Consider the following 23,645-nt stretch of genomic DNA (forward strand, 5'->3'; position numbering starts at 1 on the left):
AAGGGAACTTTCTTGGGCCTATTTTATAAGGACACTAATCATGTTCATGAGAACTCTGTTCTTATGACCTACTCACCTCCCAAAGGCCACACTTCCTAATACTGTCACATTAGGCATTAGATTTTCAACATATGATTTTGAGGGGACACAAACATTCAGACCATGTTGGATACAGATTTTGCCTTAATCATCGTGTACCCAAGGCCCCATAAACAGTGCTTGGCACAAGGTTGATTCTTAAATATTTTAAAGTGAATATTTACAAAATATGAAGCATTTGTTGAATGGATGTCATACTTCTCAAATTCATGGCTTCTAATCTAGCATTAATAAGAAAGTATGAACTGTGCCACCCACTGTACCCTCACAGAGGACACTTTATCTGGTCTGGACCCCTGTCTTCTGCCACTATCACCATTTCTGCCTTGTGACACTCCTGGAGATGGAAGTTCTGGCAGCTGTAACTGGTGGGGATGGTGTTCTCTACAACCCCCAGGAGCTTGGAGGGACCCCGCAGAGTCTGAGGGCAGAGGATCTTTGTCTTACTTGTTAACGTTAACATGTAAAGTTCTAGGACCAGGGCTGGTAAACCAGCCCTTTGGCTTCCCCTCCCGTGAGTCTTCAGTTCTCTGTAGGCTGCTGTAACCTGCTTCTCTGTCAGGGATTCACATTCTCATCCTGTCATCGTTGCTTAAGGGTGAGTTTGTGGAATCCTTGATCCCTGCACATACAGGTAAAATGTTGGGCTGGAATATTCAGAAAAAGAAGATAACCCCCGATCCTGCTTGAATTGCTTCGTGATTTTTGAAGTGTGTTGTCTTTTCTCCTCAGCTGAATTGTTCCCTTGAGGACAGAAACCTTGTGTCAAATTAAAAAAAAAAATCTCCTGTCATTTCTAAAACAGTATGAGGTGTGTACATTATATGTTTGGTTAAACCAACAAGCAGAGGCTTTAATGGAATCCTTAATTTGGTTTCTTGCTCCAAATCTTTGTGGCAGAATCAATAAATTTATTCAAAGACTGAATGTCTTTCTGATATGTTTGGGTTCTGATTATAATTTCGAATTTTCTGTTTTGAAATAAATTGACTTTTCTTGTATTTCAGATTTTGTTAGGTAAGGGATTTCAAAAGGGTCATTGGCCACACTTAGCTCTCTTCAGCTCAGCTCAACTAAACCCAACTCAACTCTCCTCTCTAAGGAATTCAATTGGAGTCTTTAAAACTGTGCTTACCACCAGAAAACCACACATAATGATGACACCCTAGAGCTGTGGTAGAGGTGGGTTTTTGAGGGCAGGTGTGTCCTCAGGGTTTGTAGTGAGAGGATCTGGATCAGTCATCTGGTGCCTCACTCCCCTCTTCCACTTTGTGTTTTCGTAGGTCATTTACCTTCCTGTGCCTCAGCTTCTTCCTTTCATTCCTTCCATTTCTCATCTGCCAAATGAATGTAGTAATAACTGTCCCACTGGGATTTTTGTGGGAGCAGGAAAGGAGAGAATGCAGTTAAGTTAATGTACATCTTATAGGATGATGGCGACAGTCTTGTAGACGTCTCCTCAGAGGTAGGATATAGTGACACTTCATTAATGGCACTGTCACCTCTGAACTTAGGGACTAGCTCCTCTCGTTATGTTATGTGGTCTTCATGTCATTCTGCTATACTTCAATCCATGAAAGATATGGTAACTGAAGTGCATCTTTAGAGGAAAGATCCTTGATCTTTCAGGAAGTATAAACTGTTATCCTGCTTTTGTGTCTAAGGAATACTTATAATCTCTCTTGTTTTTTTGAAGTTAGAGGGATATGTTTTCAGTAGGGAACATTCATTATTCCCTAGTCCATTTTCTTTCTCACTTGACCTCCAAACAAACCATGTCTCTCTCTCTCTTTCTCTCTGTCATTGTATCTCTTTTTCTCAATATATGTATAATTCCTTGAAGAGAAAATGCCGTTCAAGTGGTTTGTCATCTAGACTTTAAAAAGAAGAAAGCAATACACAGAACTGTATTTAAAAGACAGAGATTCCTTGTTAAATGTGATGGGAAGGTAGAAGAATAGCAGCTGCCTTCTGGCTACAGAATTACTCTCTTGATAGGTTCTCACATGTTGAAGAGGAAGTGTTGTATCACGTTTTGCAAAAGGAGCTCTAAGGAGCTCTAATGTTTTGGCTTGCTGGCATCCAGTAATGGCTGGTTGCTGCTGGTGGGGAGACACAGAGAGAGAGACAAGATCTTCTATCCATTTGTGTTTTGTGGACATCTGTGGATTTGTCTGTCCATGCATGACCCCACTCCGCTGGACTCTTGGATAAAGTTGATTGCTCTAGGCTTAACCCCTAGGCAAAGCCAGGCCAGTCAGATTTCCCTATCTTTCGAAGTCTGATGGCCTCTGAGAATGTGAAACCTGATAGAGAGGAAGTCTCTCTGGTGGCGAAAGTTGTATCAGGTGTACAGCTCTGGACCTATCCATAGATGGCCATTACCATCCATACAGAAGAAGCTGTTTCCAGCTGTTCCTGAAACCCATCACATCCCCACCCTTCCAGAAGTTTGTTTTTTTTTTTCCTCTTGGATTTTATGAGCCAGTGAATCCTCCTTTTTACTTAAAATCATTCTAATTGGGATTCTGGCACTAGCAATCAAAAGAATATGGGTTAATATCCCCGCTAACTTCTCTACTTTAATACTTACAGGGATTTTCTTTTCCAATTTCTTCAAATTCTTCATTCTTAAAGATATGGCACAAATACAGTAAGCAGGTGTCTCATTTGTTTACAGTCTGGATTTATAACCTTAATGAATATCCAGATACACACATTTGGTCACAGTGAATATGTTTCTTACCATCTGTAATTATAATTTCATTCCATAGTAGTTACAGATTTGGGCATTTAAAGAATCAATTTGAGATATTTTATTAGGGTGAATGAAGCTTAATTTTTATTATTTCTTTGTTTCTATTAGTCTACTTTATGCACCTACTTGCACATGGAACTTTGGATTGTCTTAGTTAGTTAATTCTGCCCCCCCATTCCCTATTTGATTATAGAAAGCACTTATCACAGAGCCCAGCATGTCACTCTATGTTAATTTTTCCTACTGGGAAGAACAAGAAAGTGTCTCCTTTTATACAGACACTGTGTAACGTTTTAACTTGGGAAATTGATACTCTATCACCACCACCATCCAATCACCGAATGTCCGTTGAGCACTAGTTCCAGCCGATGTAGAAGGTTAACCAGGTAAGTATAGTAATAGATCTTGTTCAACATGGTAATCTTTGAGAACCAGCAAAATGCTGAAGTGTGCTCCTACCCTTAACATTACTACCTACCACCAAATGTTTAAACAGCACCTCAGAGGTTACAAAGTTAATATATAAATTCAACCCTTACAACAACCAAGAAAGATATCTTTTAATATCCATGATTTATAATTGGACATTAAAGAAGAAACTGAAGCAGAGAATTTTTTTTAATATGTCTTGCTTAAGACCACACAGTTACTACCTTGAGAGTCAAAACAGGGTTTTTGGTCAGAGTCGGTGTCATTTTGTTTGTTTTGTTTTTTTAAACACCACAGTGGTAATATGAAATCTGACTACTTTCCATGAAAATTTTGGAATCTTCAAATATAGTACTTTAATCATTGTATCATTAAATCTTTGAATGAATGCATATCAAGGGTGAGGAGCCCTGATTTAAGCTTCCATGGTGCCCAGGGGCCCCACCCCCTTTCAGAGCACGCATGTACTGTCTTTCCATCCTTGATACTGCACTGCAGTGGTGTAGGCAGGAGTGTGTGTGTGTGTGTGTGTGTGTAGGTTGGGGATAGGGGAAGGTGGTGAATAAGTAGAAGTACTCTGTTAGTCTCTAAGAGGGCCTCAAAGGTGAATCAGATACTCGGACCCCAAAGAGCTTGGGTCTGTATACAAGGCACTGGAGCTGAAGAATAGATTTCAGTTCATGGAGGGGAGGAGGAGGGAGCTGGGAAGGACAGTTCACAACAATGGGCCCAGGGGGAAGTCTTGCGGAAATGGAATATAGGAAGTCCAATCTGGCTGGAGCACATGCTGTATAAAATAATAGGGAGATAAGGTTGGGAAGAGAGAGGAGGTCTGGGCCTGGCTAAGGAGTTTAGACATTATTCCATGAGCAGTTGGGAGTCATTGAAAATTTCTGAATGGTTTAACGGTATGATCATAGCTGGGGTGCATATTTCTTACTAGAGTAAACTTTGATGTCAGTTTCCCATGCCCATATCCATCCTATGAACAACCATATTGGTTCTGCTTGCAGAACGTATCCCAGACCCACCCTCTGCTGACCGTCTCCACTGCCACCAGGCTCACCCAAGCCACTGGCGTCTCACAACCAAGCTCTTTTACTGGCTGCCTGCTTCCACACTTGCCCTGCCCATCTGTTCTGCACAGCAGAGTAACCTCCTACAAACACAAATAAAAACCATCACTGACCTGGTTAAAGCCCTCTGTCATCTTTTCATCACACTTGGAGTAAAATCCAGACTCCTTGCTGGGCCTTCTCTAACCTTATGTGACGTGGCCCCGCTTCCCTCTGAACTCGGATTCTACCCTCCCTCCCCCCTCCTTCACTTGGCTTTGCCACTCTAGCCTCCTTTTATTTCCTGAACTTCCAGACTCCTTCCCACCTCTGGGTATCTGCATTTGCTGGTTCATCCTCCTGGAATGTTCCTTCCCCGGATCTTCACATGGTTAGCGCCTTATCAAAGATGCCTTCCCCGACCCTTGATGTAAAGTATTAGCCCCAGTCACGCCCTCCAACACTTGCCTGGATTCATTTTCTTCACCGCACTTCCTAGTAACTGGGTGGATTTCCTTGTTGATTTGTGACTTTATTACTTGTCTCCCAACCTGCTCAACTCGACGGGAGCAGGTACCTCATTTGTTCACTGCCGTGTCCCCAGTGCCTGACGAGCCCTGGCACATCGTATACATTCATTGGATTAATTTCTCTAAGAAGTGAGTGACCGGATCAAGAAGGACAAGGAGAGCGCATGGGGGTCCTGTCAGTGGGAATGACGGGGCGGAGGCAGGCACAGGCGCACCCACAGAGAACTGACAGGACTTGATGTGGTTTGAAGAGTTGAGTCATTGGAGAGGGAAGAGCTAGAAGGTTCTGAGCTTGGGTGAGCTGTGAGGACCCCAGGAGAAGTGACCAGATTTGGTGAGAAAGGAGCAATTGTAGAGTTGCCAAGACTTTGAGTGCAGGTGGGGTGGAGCTCTCCAGCAGGCGGTTGGGACATAAGCTTATCCAGAGTTTCCTGTTCCTGAAAGGCTTTGCTGCAAAGCAGGCAGCACCATGGGCTTCAAGAGACTTGGGGGGGAAGCCTTCCTCCTCAACTGTGGTGTGGCTGTGACTTGTCATCGAACCCCTCTGAACCTCAGGTTCCTCATCTGTAAAGTGATCATAAAAAGCCTTCTCATGGTGGTTCTGAAAATTAAACAACAGAACATGAAAACATGGAACTAGGGCGTGACACAGGGTAGTTTCTCAGTGACTGTTAATTCCCCGTCTCCTTTCCCTCTTGTCTAAGAGGCTGAGGAGTAAATACTTTACCCTAGTTCCACAGCATAAATCTGTGTTGCTTTTCTTTGCAAAGCAATGTGTGTGTGTGGTTTAAAAAGACAAGCAGTACCCCCAGGCTTACACTGAAAATGAGTAGTTCCCTGTCCCAACCCTCCACAGCCCCCTCATTTTCCTCTCCCCAGAGGCTACTACTTTTAACTCTCTTAACTATTTTTTCTCAAACTTACATCTATAATTCAATATAACATGCTTATACTACTATTTCTTGATTTTTCAATTTTAAATATTATTTGGATATTAGACTTAGATGTTATCATCTTCACTCCAGGGAAGGCAAGGACTTAGTAGTTCCTTTATACTTCCAACTTCAAACCTACACTCACCCACACAGGCCTTCTCTCCTCTTAATGTATTATATCCCTATTTTTCAGTTCATCAGTATCGTGAGTTTATATTTTTTACTCTAGCTATTGACATCTGAGCTACATAGTGGGCTGTGATTCTATTTCATTTCCTATAGAAATTTTTATTTCTTCTGCAGTTAATATTTGCCTCCCTTTTTTTTATACCAATCACTCTTTCATTCTCAGTCTTCCCACAAAATCTGAAACATTTCTTCTCAATAATTTCAAATGCAACATGTATCTTGTATGTTTAATTTTTTCCCCTCCTTGGAAATACCTTTCTAGCTTCCTCTGGCTTTCTGCTGTTTTGGTCTGGGCTTTCCAAGCCTGTGTGTAGCTGTGTGTCACCCAGGAATACTTTTGTCTTATTTTGGATCCCCTGTTTGCAGCTCTTCTTTTCTTTCTCATTATTTTCGTTGCTCCTTCATTTTGCTGAAGCACATTCATCCTACAGCTTTCTGAGAAAGAGTGCACAGGAGGTGAATTCTTTGAGACTTTGTTGAGCTTTATTCTCCTTTCACGCTTGATGGACATTTTGGCCAAGGGTAGAATTCTAGGTTGGAAATAATTTTCTCTCAGCATTTTGAAGATAATACCTCCTAACCTTCTAGTTCCTAGTGTTGCTGTTGAGAAGTCTGATGCCATTATGCTCCCCTTGCCTTCCCTGTGATCTTTTTTCTCCATTTGGAAATTTTTAGACCTTTCTCTCTTTCCTCAGTATTTGATATTTCATAGTGATATGTCTTCATGGCACTCTTTTTTTTTCCCCGCATGTGTTGTGCTGGGAGGTTCATGAGCCTTTTCAGTCTGAACACTCATCCTTCAATTCTTGGAATTGCTTTTTAATTATTTTTTGAAATTTCTTCCCTTTCATTTCTTTTATTTTCTCTCTTTGAAATTCCTCTTATTCAGATATTGGATCTTCTGGCCTGTTCTTCTGATTTAAAAAAAATTTTTTTCTCTCATTTCTCCTTCTGTCTTTTTTGTGTTTCTCTTCTTTTTTCTTTTTCTTTTTCTTTTTTTTGGCTGTGCCATGCAGCTTACAGGATCTTAGTTCCCCGACCAGGGATCAAAACCGGCCCTCGCAGTGAAAGCGCTGAGTCCTAACCACCGGAGCACCAGGGAATCCACCTCCCCATTTTTTTTTTTTAAATTGTTCTTCTGATCAAAGTGTTTGCCTAAGTTTTCCCTCTGTTACCTTTTTGCTTGTTTGCTTTCTGTGTTTCCTGGAGGCCTAATGGAAACAACTAGTGATCCTAGGTGTCTAAGTACCAAGAAGCTGAACTGAAAACCTTCTGTGTATGAGTCACACTTGTCATCTGGAAGCCCTCCCCATAAGGCAAGGACAAGCTATATTTTTAGGTTCTCTCAAATAGGTCTTTAGTCTTGAGCTGGTTGGAACTGAGACTGGAAATACTCTTGAGACTGGAAAGGAATTATCCAGTCTCTTGCTTGGAGGATATCAGCCTACCTTCTTGCATCCTGAGAGCCTGTGAGTGAACGGAGCTGGTTATTTCACTGTTTAACATAAAGGCTCCCCTTTAGCCCCTGTTTTCAGCGTGGAGCCTCCCGTCTGCTCTGGGCTGAGCCTGATGACCCCAAGTCTCAAGTCCCTCTGGTTCAGCATCTCTAGAGAGTAAATGTCCTGCTTTCTCTAGAGTTAGGGAGGAGTAACTTCCTCTCTAGGTAGGAATCTGGGGCTTGAGGTCAGGGGTCGGCAAACCTTTTCTATGAAGGGCCAGAGAGTAGATTTTAAACTTTGTGGGCTACACTGTGGTCTCTACCACATATTCTTCTCTTCCTCTTACTTCTCTTTTTCTCTCTCTTAAAAAAAGAAAGTTTAACATGTAAAATAAACACTCTTCGCTTGCAGGCAGCACAAAAACAGGCTGTAGAGCAGGCAGGTCATAGTTTACTGACCCCTGGTCTAGAGGATCCTTTTGGACACTCTTGACCAACCATCTTTATTCCAGGCCCACCCTGCACCCCTGCCTTCAGAAGAACTTGATGCCTCCAACTTCTGGTCCTTTTTTCGGTTTTATGACAAAACTGGATGGCTTCTTACAGGTGTCCCTCGACTCCAACCAGGCTCCCCGCCCCCCCACCCCCCACCCATGGAAGCTTAGGTTTCAGGTTTCCCAGTTCCACTAGGTGAGCAACTGCTTGTCCGTCTTCTTTCTGTTTTCTAAAAGGTCAGTTTTTTTCTTGTCTCTCTCTCTGTCCTTATTAGGCCATGCCTTTTTTCCCTTCCCTTTCCTCCAGTTTACTGGGATTTGAGAAAGGAGTGGAGATAAATGCATGTGTTTAATCTACTGAGTTTAACCAGAAGCTCCCCCCAAATCCAATTTGGTTGGTTTTTATTTTTATTACTTTCTTTGATAGTGCTTGGGCTCATTTTGCATTTGTTCTCCACGTGCTCACTTGCTATGCCAGATGTTCGAAGAAGATGTCCTTGGGGAGGAAAAATGAGGGGTTTTAAAAAGCAGCGTTCCTGAAATGCTCACAATGGTTTAGTTTGTGTGAGATCTCTGTGAAGCATGGTTGTTTCTAACCACCAGACTCTCATAATAGAAATACAGTTTCACCCTTCTTTGTGTATCCATCAGGAGCATTTTTAAATGTCTGTAATAAAGTTTGTGGCTTATTGTTTAAAGTTGAATTTAAGGTAGTAAATCAAAGCTTTTGGTGGCATGCCTCTGACAGCAGGGAGAGCCTGGTAAGTGATCCCTGAGAGCTGATCAAAGGGAGCTGCTGAGCATTTTTTCCTGTATTTGCGTTTTGGGCCTTTAATCTGGCAGCGTTTCCAATTCCATTCTGAATACGGTCATGCACACTCCACCCCCAGTCAAGACGTCTTGGAGGCGTCTGGCACTGTCTTTGCCTGTTCGGGCGCAAGCCTGCCTTTGCTATCCCGCCTGTACAAGGTACGAACAATGGCGAGTGTCAGAAAGTGGGCATCTTTCAAGAGCTTATTCATACCACATGTTTGTTCCAGTAATCAAGTGAAAATTGAAAGGGAAAAGAGTAAAATTAACTGAGAATGACCACTAGTCATTTCTGCCTAGGCTCACCTTTCCTGGCCAGCGAAGACGGCGTGCTCGGAGGAGTGATTGTCCTCCGATCCTGCAGATGTTCTGCAGAGCCTAACTCCTCCCAAAATAAGCAGACGCTTCTGGGTAAGTTAGACAAACACATTACGTGGGTGTCTTTCTCTTTCATTTTTTTCCAAGAGATGGAAAGATTTATATACTTAAGTCGATCATTTTAACCTATTGTTGGGCCAGGATGCTCTGTTGATATGTAAACATCTCTATTCCACTGCCCTTTTTGCCTAGGTCAACATCTACAAGGTGAATATTCATTTCAGAGTATATGCTTATAGCATATTTTTCAAATGGACTTAGCACCTAGCACCTTTACTAAAGCCCAATATTAAGACTGTCGGACCATGTATTTATCCCCTGCCTTATTTGACAGAGCGTTTGAGATGACCCATAACAATATACACAGTAACATAGAGAGAAGCCTCTTCCTGTTGCCCTCCCCAAAAGGAATCAGAACCATGTGAAGAGCTACTGGCCTAGAAGTCCACCCTGGCTCCATGGCTTATTAGCTGTGATGCCTTTGCGCATCATTCTCACTGTTCTATGCCACTTCCTCATCTGTACAATAAGGATGTCTGCCCTGCCCTTCTTATGGAAGGGTCCCATGAGTATTTTGCAGATTTGCAGATGTCCATCCAGATGTGTGATTTTGTGTCTAGCAAAGCATACCAGTGGGGATGGAGCCCAGCCCACCCTCCGTTTGCCAAGGCACAAACTTGTGGGGCTGCCTCTGCCCATGGAGGTGCCTTTTTCTAATTCATTCATCCAGAGGGGCACACTTTAAAAAATCTGCATAAAGGTGCCACATAAGCTAGCAGGGAGCCGTATATGTTATTTTTTTTAATTGACTTTTTAATTGAAGTGTACACTCAGAAAAAATGGTTAACTACAACTGCGTGGCAAATATTACAAACTGAACCCACCCATGTGACCAGCATCTAGATTAAAAAATAGAACTTTACTGCAACTCTAAAAGCTCCCACATAACCCCTCCCAGTCTCTACCTCTTTCAAAGTTAACTACCTTGCTGACTTCTAACAATGATTAGTTCTATTTGATTTTATATTTTGTATAAATGGAATCATAGAATATGTATTCTTGGTGTCTAATGTCTTCAAGGAAATGTTAAACCTGTTAGATTCATCTACGTTACTTGTGACAGTAGTTTGTTCACTTTCATTGCTGTATAGTATTACATTACGTATAGTTATAGCACTCTGTAGTTATCCATTCTTCTCTACGCATTTTTTTTTTAATATAAGCACTACAAGTCATTCTCAGGGATGTGGTACTTCAGCTCTTTGTGTAAAATTCCTTTTATCAAGTATAGTTGGTACCTGGTCTGTATTGTATGATTGTTGTGCATTGTTGTAGTACAAGTCCCTACATATCTTGAGGTTTTATAAGTCTGTAAAATAGAAGACTGAGCATTTCTTATGAGAATAAAAGGTATTTTTTCTATAAAAGCCCGAAGAACTTTCATAAAATCTCTCCTCTCATTTGTCAAAGGAAAAAAATGCACTTTTATAGGAAATGCCTCTTTCTCCACCTGGACTCTGATCACCAACTTCATTGTTTTTCGTGCTATATTTTCTTTCTCTTTCCACCCACTACACTTGGTACCCAGGTTGCTCCTGGCAAATGTTTTGTTTGTTTGTTTGTTTTTGATGGCTATCATTTGTTAAACTGAGGCAAGCAGCCACTTGCTTCTTCAGTATCTTAATCATTGTCAAAACCTTTGAATATCTTCCACAGTTAGGTAGCAGGGAGTTTGCTTTTAAAATATGCAGGGCTTCCCTGATGGCGCAGTGGTTGAGAGTCTGCCTGCCGATGCAGGGGACACGGGTTCGTGCCCCGGTTCGGGAAGATCCCACGTGCCGTGGAGCGGCTGGGCCCGTGAGCCATGGCCGCTGAGCCTGCGTGTCCGGAGCCTGTGCTCCGCAACGAGAGAGGCCACAACAGTGAGAGGCCCGCGTATCGCCAAATAAATAAATAAATTAATTAATTAAAATAAATTAAATATGCAGAGGGTGTACCTGGGCCTTCCATAAATATTCAGAATAAGTCTTTAGTACTGGGAGGCAGGGTGGGGGACAGTTATTAAAACTGCTTCATAGACTGTTGCTAGAATAGAGTTTCTGTACTTTACTGAGCCTGGACTCTTGTCCATTCAAGTTAATCCTGAAAATGGTAAGGGTGATTTTTGGTTGTCCTTTCAATTTTGGTGGTGTAGTATAGAAATGCGTATTTTAGGATAAGTCATAGAATTTTAGCTCATATTAAATAGTTTTTATCACCAAGGTAGTAATTTGTAAACTGATTCCTACTCTCTGTCTCAAGGAGAAGAATGAAAACTGTCAATTCATGAAATAAGTGAAATCTTGCCAGTTGTTAAAGTTAGCTAGAGAGACTGATGTTTGTGAAGTTTATCTACTAAAACCTGGGGAACTTAGGCTCCTATCAACTTATAGGTGCTACCAGTGACATGGGTTTTTACATATTTTGCTTTAAGAAAGTTACATATGTTCAGTGGGTGGTGAGAAAGTAAACGTGGTACACAAGGATAGAAAGAAGATGTGAAAGTCACCTTTGCCATCCAGCTCCCAGAGCCGCCAGCTTCTGATTCTGGTTATTCTCATGGGATTCACCTTCACTCTATAGAATGTGCTTATGCTTCTGTTTCTCAATCAGTAACTAGTGACTCCTTCGGGGGAAAAAATTATGAACATAGCTCATACCACTCCCCACCACCGTTCCACATGACTTTTGTGAGAACTCTAACTTGAAATCGTATATTTATTATATTTTATTTCAACTGTAATGCACCACTTCTTGATTCATCAACTTTCTATCATCTCTGCCAACCATCCCTCACCCCTTAGACTATGTAAGTTTCCTTCCTCTTCCTCCCTGACTCCCAACCCTCACCTCAACCTCTAAGAACCATGCCATTATTGTCATAGATAGTAACATTTGCATTCTGTCCTACAGGCAGCTTGCCTTCTATGCTCTGATTAGATGTTGATCCCAAACAGTGACAATTAGTACAAGCATTGACAGTATCAAAATTATATAAATATTATTCACTGCAGATTCCAGTAGTGGAAGATTAGACCCATCAGAAGGGAAGTGTCTGCCATAAGCCTCTGCCTGTAAAAGGAGAATGTTTCAAACATCAAGCTCAAGTGGGTTCTCCTGTGCTTTACCATGTTAATTGCTCCAGATCAGGCCGCAACTTAATTTGCTTCATGTTTGGACCATGACTTCTCATTTATCACTTTATAAAACTCTCATGAAAGTATAACTTCATAAACTCGTACTCCTTAATGTTTGGTAATATCTAGTAACCAGAAGGCTCAGAAATCTTTCTGTCCTACACATCCAAATAAAACAAAACAATTCCCCAAATTAAAAAAAAAACACACACAGAACACTTAACTGCTGTATATTGTTCGATCACATTTTTGTCCCAAGAATAGTATAATCAAAACAATCTCTAACTTGAGCTTTTTACATATTCACTCTTTTCTGAAAATCATCAATAGCATTTCCATTACGCCACAAAAGCAGTTTCAATCAGACCCCATTGCTACTTGATGGAGTTTCTAGGAAGACATTACCCAGCCTCCCCTCTTGACAAATACATCAATTACAAGGGCCCCAGTGGGCCGCTTCTAGAGTGGGATGACTCAAATACATGCCCTTTCAAGGTTTGTCCTTTGTTTACTGATTCATGAATACAGTTGGAGAACCTCAGGAAGAGAGGAACTTTCAAAGTCCTCTTGTGTGACCCCGTTATGTGTGCTCTGTCCATAAATTGTTTGAGAGAAAGATGGAGCTTATTCCTCTCCACTTGTGACTCTCTTCCAATATGTCAGAGTGACAATGTGTGACTTCTGAGGCGAGGTCAGAAAAGGCAGTAGGCCTTCCTTCTCGCTTTCCCGGTTGGATCACTCACTTCACGAAAGACCAGCTGCCATGTCATGAGGACACTCAAGCAGCACCAGGGAAAGGCCCCTTTGGCAAAAAAACTGTGACCACCTTCCAACAGCCAGTGAGGCACTGGGGCTTCCTGCCAACAGTCTGAGCTCCAAGTGAGCCTGCAAATGCCTGAGAACCTGGGCAGATTTCTAGACTGATATCTCATGGGATCCTAAAAAAGAACCACCCAACACGGCCACTCCTGAACTCCTCATCCACAGAAACTGAGATAATAAATGTTTATTGTTTTAAACCACTACATTTTGGGGTAATTTATGTACGCAGCGATAGATAACAAATAAACCTTTTAAATGCTTTCACTGCCAAATGGTCCTCTGGTTTGTCTAAAGAACTACGGTGACAAATCAGGAGCTCTGTTGCATCTTTAGGCAGCTCAGGCTGTCAAGACTTCCGTTTGCATCAGTGATTCCGCTTCTCTGCTTTGGGGTCCTCTTGGACAAACGTGATCGGCGCCCTTTTGCTTTGCAGGCCCCTAATCACTCTTTTCCAGACTGTCTCTTAAGCCTCCCCAACCTCTAGGCTCCCCACCTCTTATCTGTCTCCCACCTCCATCCTGCCACCAGACGTCTCTCCCTCTATCATACATCTGTAGTGGCCCAGAGAACCTGACCACGGGCTCAGAAACAGGGGCAGTCGGGGGAGAAGCAGACTGCCCTGAAGCAGAAAGGGCCAAAATGAGAATCTGACCGAATTGTGGCCTAGAGAGCCACACCAACCCCAGGATCAGAGGGATGGTGGCCAAAACAAGAGCCGCGGAAGTATATGTAACTAGTGTACTACAGGTTTAAGCTAAATGTTGAATAACTTTCTATGTATGCTAAAATACAGCAAAACATGTATCTCTTACTGTCGCTCCCATGTTCCCTACTTTTAATTCTTTTTTTTTGTGGTACGCGGGCCTCTCACTGTTGTGGCCTCTCCCGTTGTGGAGCACAGGCTCCAGACGCTCAGGCTCAGCGGCCATGGCTCACGGGCCCAGCCGCTCCGCGGCATGTGGGATCCTCCCGGACCGGGGCACGAACCCACGTCCCCTGCATCGGCAGGCGGACTCTCAACCGCTGCGCCACCAGGGAAGCCCCCTACTTTTAATTCTCCAATGAGGAAACACACACACGGTCACACTCACTCCTACCTCTGCTGGACATTTCCCTAGAAGATAGATGGGAAATGCCCAAATCACTTGCTGGGAAAAGCCCTCCCTGATCTGGCTCCAGAACATGCTTTCAGTGTCATTTCCTACTAGTCCTACTTTTCCTCCACTCATCTCCCATGACCCGAGTTCTGGCAACTCCAGATTGCTTGCTCTTCTTCCAAAGGGTCATGTTTTTCCCCCAGTAACTTTCACATGCTATTATTACCTGTGCTTGGAAAGCCCTGAGCTAATTACATTCCTTCTTTAAGACCCAGGACAGATAGGAATCTCCACAGAATCCTTTGGAAGCCCAGGTGATTTGTTCCTTCCTTGTGCTCTTTTTGCAACATATAATTTCTGTCCTTTGTAACAGTCATCATGACATCCTAGACATGTATTAAAATGTCTACCCCTCCCTCTAGGCCAGCACTTCTTAACCTTTTTTTTTGGAACTCAGTTATTTGAAAGAAATAGATCACAGGTCTTTGAGCCCCAGTGACTCACATGGAGGGTAAGGGGTTGGAAATATCTTAAAGAAGATTCCTCTGTCTCTGAGCATCACACCACCAGATTGTGAATCACTGGAATGCAAAGACTGGGTCATATGCAGGTTTGTACGCACCCTCCATTGTAGGCTCCCAGGAATTATTGGAGGAATAAATTAAGTGCCACATGGAATTTCTTTCGTGATTATTTAGCAGATATTTTTAAAGAAATTGACCACTATTCCAGAAAAGTGAAATGTCACATAAAATATCCTCACATGCTCTTAACAAACAAACAATATGGGTCGGAAATGTTGGATAATGACGAGTGTCGGGGAACAAGAAGATTTGGAGACAGTTTAAACGGATCCCAGAAGACAGCCTTTGCAAACAGCCTTGTAAAAGGACAATTTGGACGAGAATGTGTTTGCAACACCCATCACACCAACTCCCACCCCCCAGATCATGAGATGCTGGCAAAGCCCAGCCTACAAATCACTGCTTTAACACAAAGCAAATGCTTGTTCCTGGAATGAAACAGCTGAAAATCATTAATTTTCTCTCTGCTTTTAGAGAAAAAAAAACAATATATTTTTACCTGCTAAAGTACAATTACATGTTTTCCAGGCCTCTACAGAAGTGCTTTATTGAGGCTGCTGTATATAGTATGGTTAATAATTGTGTAAACAAAGACATATCAAGGCTTCCAGTGGAAAAAATTAATTCTTTTCCATTTTAAGCTTATGAGTCAATACAAGTAATTAGAATATATGCAAATATATGGCATGAACAACCAATCTCACTATATGGGTGCATTTTTTCCCTTGTAGCCTGCCCTCACTGTGCTGATGGGAAGCCTGACAGACCCTGTGAAGTTCAGAGGTTCCTACCTTAGAGTGGCTAATAGAAAGCAGCGAGCATGAGGATCAATGCGAAATAGACTCCATATATTTAAGGAAAATCTTAAGCAATTCAAGATAGGAGGCATAGGGGCTGTAAGGGTGGAGACGCTATATGTTTGGCCAGCGGCCTTTGCACCAAGCCTGTCTGTGTTGCAGGCCTTCTTGCTAAATAGATTGAAGGCCCACAGTTCAGCTCGAGCTTGGTCATCTGATGAGCACACGTAATAATTGTTACTTTCCCATCAAGTCACCCTCACCTCACTCAGGGAGTAACTTCAGGTTCTTTGCTGCCCAGGAATATGTTCATGGTGCTGATAGTTAAGTTTTGTACATGATATTGTTTCTATTGTCCAGCTACTCCTTTTTTCCCCTGGGTTTTCATCTTTATTGTGAAATGTTTCATGTATTTTTAAAAGAATGTAATAAATGTGTAAGTTATAAAGGATAATAGTGAAACGAACACCTGTGGACCCGCCACCCAGCTTAAGAAATTGCCCATTACCCATATCTCTGAAGCCCCCATGTGGGCCTGTCTGAACTTTATATAAATGTTGTAGCAGGTGATTTCTTCTGTGAGAATTTTTTCAGTTTCTTAACATGATTACCTGAAAGGATAATGAGTCCCTTAATCATTTTAGACTTAGCTCGATCAAATCAGCTGTTCTTCAGTTACCAGTGAGAACTGAAACGTGGCATTCTCCTCCCTTCTTTTCAGATCAGGCAAAGTTCTTTATCCAGTATTCTTCTTGTCACTGTTAAGAAAACTTGCCATGATTTAAAAATAAAAATTGTTAGATTGAATTGATGCTTCCTGGAACATTAAAAAGATAAAAGGTCATTTTACTGTAAGTTAAAATTCCAAACCGCCTTTTGATTTTACTGGCATTAAAATTTTGGTGAGCACATATAAACACATGTACTTCAAAGGAGCTTCGTTCTTGGGGCCCAGCAATATCCCTTATTTCCATTTCATGGCACATGCCACCACGAGCACTTATGACTAGGCATTCTGCTGGGCTTACACGATCATAAAAATAACCCTCAAAGAGAAGGCAAATTAGTTATTCGACTGGTAGTGGGAAAAGAGGTACTTACGGTTGGTTATTGATGTTAATACCTTGTCTTAAAAATATAACTAAAACTTTGTTCTGTAAGAGGGTCCAGTGTCATGGTTGGAAGCTTATTTCTTTAGCGCCTCAGCAACGCTGTGGGATTGTTACATCTTCACTATAGTCTTAAGAGGTAGGCTGGCATTTTGGTTCTTATTTAAGGATCAGATGGAAAGAAGCAAATTAAGTAACATTCTTAGATGCAAAGTGAATAAGGCAGACATGATATTTAAACTTTTCAACAACTGAGTTGCATTAACCTATTGAGGTAGTGCTCTGAGACTTATATTTTTCAGAACTGGTTTTCATTTTTAAAATACAAAGATGTTGATTACAAAAAGCTATCATTTGCTTTGTTTGCTTTATAACAGAACTTTTCTTCTGTTAAATATTACTAATACACTTTAAAAAGATTGGAAATAGATTTTCATCTGTAATTTTTTTTCTCCATCATGAGAAGTATACTTCTAGCTATAATCTAACCATATAGTATCTTTTTTTTTTTTTTTTTGGCCACAAAGTTTTCCATCTGAAATAAAGAATACAAAGATTTATGAACAGAATTCTAGTGATTATGTAATTCTTATTACTTTGGTTCTCCTAAAACTCTCAGAAAAACATTTTGACAAATTTTATAGTCATTTTCATGTGCTCAAAATGTAATGTAGATCACCTTAGTATGAAACAAATCCTAAAAAAATATTTGTTGAATGAATGAAATCATGTTTCAGTATAACTTGTTTCACTGAATGCTTTTGTCTTCAGCAGAGAACTTCCAAGTCCCAGCCATTGGCCACTTATTTTGTCAGTTTCTAATACAATAAAATGATAAAATAGGAAGAGAATTGAAATGTCCTTTGGGGCTTGTTTTACTCTTTGACCCACATCCCTCTCTTCCTTTTTCAGTCAGCATCTTTCTTTAGTCTTGAACAAATGGAGTGAGCCTTGGAAAGAGGGAATAATTATTTTCTTGGCTTAGCATAAGTGGAGTTCTATAGAACTCCATCCCCATAGCTCCCCAGACAGTTCAGTGGTGAAAGTTTTTCAGGGCAGCAAGCCAACTCAAAGCTACTTCATGGCCATAATGGGACATGCATTATATGAATCTTAAGGATTCCATGTCAGGACAGTAAAGCATCCTTGAATGAACCCCCTACTGGGTTATAAAGAACCTCACCACCCGGGGGAAGTCTGCAGAGACAAGAAGAAATTGTTCTATTTACAGTTCCTCTTCCTTCCCATTTTAAAAATGAATTTATCTTTATTTAATAAGGAGTAACTTAAACACTATGCAGAATGTCCTAGGGTAAGCCATTTGACCTAGGGCTAAGGAGTGGCAGCTGACTTGGCAACTGCCCAGCCCAAGACGGTTCTGATTTTAGAGTTTTGTTTTCCTTGCAAGAAAGTCTGGGATATGAAGCCAGGCAGAGAGGTTTGAATGGGTGTGGGAGCCAGTGCAGCTGGGGGTTGTTAACAACAATTGGAGAACAACTTTTTTTTTTTTTTTTTTTTTTTTTTAAATGGTGGCTGAGGGCTTCTCTCTGGTCAAAAAAAGAGAATCTGTTTGAATAGAAAAAACTTGCTTTGCAACTCTGGTAAGGAAATTTTGTTTGACTTAACTTAAACAGGATGACATGTGACTCAAAATGTCTCAAGCAGCGGGGGGACCCTAGACTGAGGTGGGGCTGCTCTCGGACATTATACCCCTAGGTGAATTCATTTGTTCCAAAGCATTAAATACAACTTTCCAGACAGGCTGGCCTCTAAGATTATGTACAAATCCATTCCAACTGTCCCTGTAAGGCCATTAACTTGCCATTCTTGAGGAACACACGTACAGCACATCCACACCTAATCTGTTCTCTGGCACTGGAACAGGATCAGTAGTGTTGATGGTTTTTCACATCGTGCTGGTGTGTTGGGACATGATGTGAAGTCACTTGGTAGAGAAGAATCCTGCCAAATCCCCGTGTCCATCTTTCACATGTTAAACCAATAGCTTTAGGTGTTCTTAATGTTTTCTGATGGAGGTCTTTTCATGATCTGGACATTTCCAGTAACCTCACCATCCCTGGGCTTTGGCTTTCTAAAAAACAAAAACCTTTTTCAAATCAGTAGTTGAGGTGTAAACAGTCACCAGCCACTACCAAAGGAGCGTGGTCATTACCGAGAGGCCAGGGCTTCTCTGAATGGAAATCAGCTTGAGCTTGACCACACCAAACACTATTTCAGACAGCACATTCACAGGCTCAGACGTGCCACTCCAGGCCACTCATAAACCCTGCACGTTGCTTGAGTTCATGGTCCCCTACATGTAATAATTACACAGGAAAAATTCTGGTACTATGATATAGCATCTGTCCAGTTTGTTTGTATTATTATTAGAATCATTTTTAAAATACTGTTCCATTAAATTCAATTTTTTAGTGTAGGAGACAATTTTAGATTTAAAATTAAGAAATAAATTATAGACTTCTAGATATCACTGATGGTAAGAAATGCTACTTTTGTACTGAGTAGGGTTTAACATTTTAGCTTTTCTAATATGTAATTGTATTTGAGCAAACTTTGTACTACTCTTGACTAGGTTTTTTAATTTTAATTAAACAATTTTGAGAGATCTTTGTGACAGAAGCTTTACCCTTGAGACAAATAAATGTTTTCTCATTTTTAAAAACTTATGATGGTTTTGGCATTTTTTTATTTCAAATGGAAATAAGTATTTGCTTTGTTTTGTTTGTTTTGATTGCTCTTTGAACATAGCAGGTTTTGTTCTATATATATGTGGCCAGTATAAATTTAAGTAGGGGTTTATTCATGCCCCTTCATAAGATTTGTTCATGTTTTGGGTAGTCACAAGACATGAAACAATTTGAAGGCATCCAATCAGTTTCACATCATAGTAAAGCATTCTCATGAAGGGCAATTAAAAATATATGGTAACATGTCATTACGTCAAATTTCAGTGTATTTCAGAATGTCATAATCTAAACAGGGAAGAAATTAATTCTTCATAGATAAATTAGAGTAACAAGGTAATTGAGATTCCTAGGTGTATTTTTATAAAAAAAATAGGACATAATTGAAAACAGGGCAAAATTCAAAAGTTTCAGAAGGGATGTATGGTGAAAAGTAGGTTACTCGCCTCTCAACTTCCTTAATCACGAGTTCCCTCTCTAGCGATAACTGCTGTTGCTGCTTCCCAAGATTTTTTTCCAGAGACATCTCATGTATTTACAAGCATTGTCATCCATGGTGCCCTTTTATTTTCTTTCACAAAAATGGCAGCACCATCTTTATATGTCTTTCTCCACCTTTCCTTTTCTTTTAGATAAACTATATATTTTGCAGATTAGTGTTTTTTCCAACTGTCGCATGTCACATTAATGAGGTCTAATTTAGTGAGTCACGAGCAGAACCTTTTAACTGTAGTGCATAGAATATAAAGAACCCATGTACTAAGTGACAGTGTGTGGGGCTTTTTTTGTTTTGGTTTGGTTTTACTGTGGTTCATGGCAAAAAGTTTGAAAAAACACTCAGTGTGGATGGTTCCATATCATCCATGTAGAACTTTCTCTTTGTTCTTAATTACTTGAATAGTATTCCATTGTATAGGGTACCACTGTTCTTCATATATGCTCCCACCAAAAGGCAACCGTGCTATTTCCAGTCTCTTCCTAATTAGAACTACTTCAGTGAATCTCTGTGTAAAGATGTTATTTTGTACATGTAAAGGCATATCTGTAGACTGAATACCTAAAAGTAGAATTGCTAGGTCAAAGAGTATGTCATTTTGAGAAAAAGAGTCTATCCTCATTATTTGCAGATTCATATTGGTGAATTTTCTTACTTTCTGAAATTTACTAGTAATTGAAAGATCAGTACTCCCAGCACTTTCCCAGGTCATTTGTGGGTGTGGACAGAGTGGGGAACAATTTGAGCTGGAAAAGCAGCAAAACTTACGGATTCATGAGATGACAACCGATCAAAAGAGCATGAGGGACAGCATTCTTGTGAGGCTGAAAGCCAAAGAAATTCATGGGCAGGTCATCCAGGGTCAGGAAAATGTTAAGCTCGTCTTGGCTAGTGTATTATTATAAAGAAATACTGCATAAAATTAACTAGTTATAAAAATGTATATTAAATAAGATGTCTTTAAACAGAAACACACATAAAATAAGTTTACTTATCGATGGAAAATGCTGTGACCAGAGGCTTGCAGGAAACTAACCCTGTATTTCCCTTGGGAGCAGTGGCTCAGTATCTGCTAATTCAGTGTTTATGGTGAAGTTATAGAACATACCTACTGCAAATTATAAGAATGTATTTCCATATGGTCATACTCACACCGTTATTATATGAGAGTGCTCCTTCCTCTACCCCCAGGTAACATAATGCTGTTTTGACCTTTTGGTGTCTGATAACCGGAATGTTGAATCTCTTGTAGTTTTAATTTTCATTTCTTTTAGTAGGAGAAATGTAGAACCTATTTTCACATTTTAGAGTGATTCATATTCCTTTTTGTTCATATCCTTTTGCTTTCTCTTTGGATATTTGTCTTTTCCTTATTGATTTGTAGCAGATCTTTATATACTAAGAAAATCCGTCCTTTTTCTATAATATGAATTGCAAATATTTCCCCCAGCTTGTCACTCATCTCTTGACTTTTTTCCCATGTGGCAAAAGGTAATACTGTAAACATTTTTAATTTAGTCAAATGTATTATCTTGTTATAGTTTTAAAAGCTTACTTTAAGAGATATTTAAGAGTTCTGTTTGTGTTCAATGCTGTATATTCTAAATCCTTTTCAAGCTGAGTAGATTTCAGAGTGAGAAAGCAATGGAGAATCACAGGTTTTAGAATCTAGAAGTCCAGTCTGAGTCCTAGGTTCTGCACTTGCTCAGATGGCCTCAGCCATGTTACCTCCCTTCTCTGAGCCCCAGGTTCCCCATCTAGGCTTTGCCGAGGTCCACTATGAAAGGCAGTGACTGGCGGATGATAGATTCTCAATGTTAATTCCTCTTCTGCCTCCCTGAAGTCCTCCACCAAGAAATAATTTGATAAATTATTCATTAATAATTTATTAAATTATTGAGTTGACATACACTAAAGGAAATAAAATAAGATTTCTTTTCAAAAGCATTTTATAATTTAAATTTTAGACAATCCTGCTGAGTTTCTGAAGTCTGAGCCTGAATGAGTGACTGATTTGAATTGTTGGTATTAAAAATAATGTGTCACATGAAAAGCTGCTCAACATCACTAATTATTAGAGAAACGCAAATCAAAACTACAATGAGGTATCACCTCATATCAGTTAGAATGGGCATCATCAGAAAGGCTACAAACAACAAATGCGGGAGAGGGTGTGGAGAAAAGGGAACCCTCTTGCACTGTTGGTGGGAATGTAAATTGATACAGCCACTATGGAGAACAGTATGGAGGTGCCTTTAAAAACTAAAAATAGAATTACCATATGACCCAGCAATCCCACTACTGGGCATATACCCAGAGAAAGCCATAGTTCAAAAAAGACACATGCACCCCAATGTTCATTTCAGCACTATTTACAATAGCCAGGTCATGGAAGCAACCTAAATGCACATCGATAGACGAATGGATAAAGAAGTTGTGGTACATATATACAATGGAATATTACTCAGCCATAAAAAGGAATGAAATTGGGTCATTTGTAGAGAAGTGGATGGATCTAGAGACTGTCATACAGAGTGATGTAAGTCAGAAAGAGAAAAACAGATATCGTATATTAATATATATATGTGGAACCTAGAAAAATGGTACAGATGAACTGGTTTGCAGGGCAGAAATAGAGACACATGTAGAGAACAAACGTATGGACACCAAGGGGGGGAAAGTGGCCGGGGTGGTGGTGGTGGTGTGATGAATTGGGAGATTGGGATTGACATGTATACACTAATATGTATAAAATGGATAACTAATAAGAACCTGCTGTATAAAAAATAAATAAAATTAAAAAATATAATGTGTCAGTACAATGCACCTCCTTTGTTTGTTTGTTTGTAAAAAGAGTGAATGAAGACTGAATTTCTAGACATTGAGTTACTTTCTTTAAGAACTCCTAAACTCTGTATCTAGAAACTTTATTGAAAACGTTTCAATAAAAAAATATGTAATGTGGTCAATCAGCACACCCAATTTATCCTGTTTTGTAAGTCTAAATTTTTCATGTGTTACATTTCCTTAAAGCAGGCTCTATTTTTAGAGAGAATAATGCAGTTTGAAATTGTCAAAATTGTGTCTTAAAAAAATAATGTGCAGTGTTTTTATCCTTCCCTTCCATGATTAGATTGACTATATATTTCCGTGTATTCTTCTTGGCTAATTCATGAGCAGTTACCACCTTAATATTTGGGGAATAAGGAGAGGTCACAATGTTAGAAATGCCTGAACTTTGTATTTAAATACAACGGCATTGTCACTACTCGAGAAATTCAGTAAGGCTTGAGTGCCTTTGCTCTGTTAGGCAATTCAGAATTTCCCAGACCTTGCTCTGGACTTCAAGGTTTTTGAAGTTCAAAGCAGATGTGTTAGGAAGAAAAAACATCTGGCAAAGAGAACTTGCGTGATGCTGTTTTCCTGCACTCATCAGCGGAGCGTCTGTGGAGCAGGTTGGCAGGTTTGAGAATTAATTAATGATGAGGGAATGAGCCACTCTATGAGGAACTCAGTGTCGCCCCTTCTGCTTCTTCCTACCCCATGTGTCTGGCAAAGCCTTCAGAGTCTAGGACCAGAGTCTAGCTGAGCCACAGTTGTGTCTCAACTCACACACTTGTCTTCAGGCTTAATTGGCTCAGAGATGTAAACAGATGGATGGCCCGGGACCCAGAGGGTTGGTGTTGAGCAAGGCAGTTTTCTTACTGGGGACTTTTGAAATTTTTGTGAAGTGCATCAAAACTT

General features: G+C 40.4%; 1 protein-coding gene across 1 annotated transcript in view; it reads left to right on the forward strand.

Moving 5' to 3' along the window:
• TASP1 (taspase 1) overlaps window positions 1–23,645 on the forward strand; it is a 297,011-nt gene that overhangs the window by 239,063 nt on the left and 34,303 nt on the right. The window contains exon 12 of the mRNA XM_079719460.1: window positions 9,038–9,148. Coding sequence (XP_079575586.1) covers window positions 9,038–9,148 — 111 coding nt within the window. The remainder of the gene's footprint in view (window positions 1–9,037; window positions 9,149–23,645) is intronic.

The sequence above is a fragment of the Hyperoodon ampullatus genome (genome assembly GCF_949752795.1).
Source record: "Hyperoodon ampullatus genome assembly, chromosome: 14".
In the NCBI taxonomy this organism is placed as follows: Eukaryota; Metazoa; Chordata; class Mammalia; order Artiodactyla; family Ziphiidae; genus Hyperoodon; species Hyperoodon ampullatus.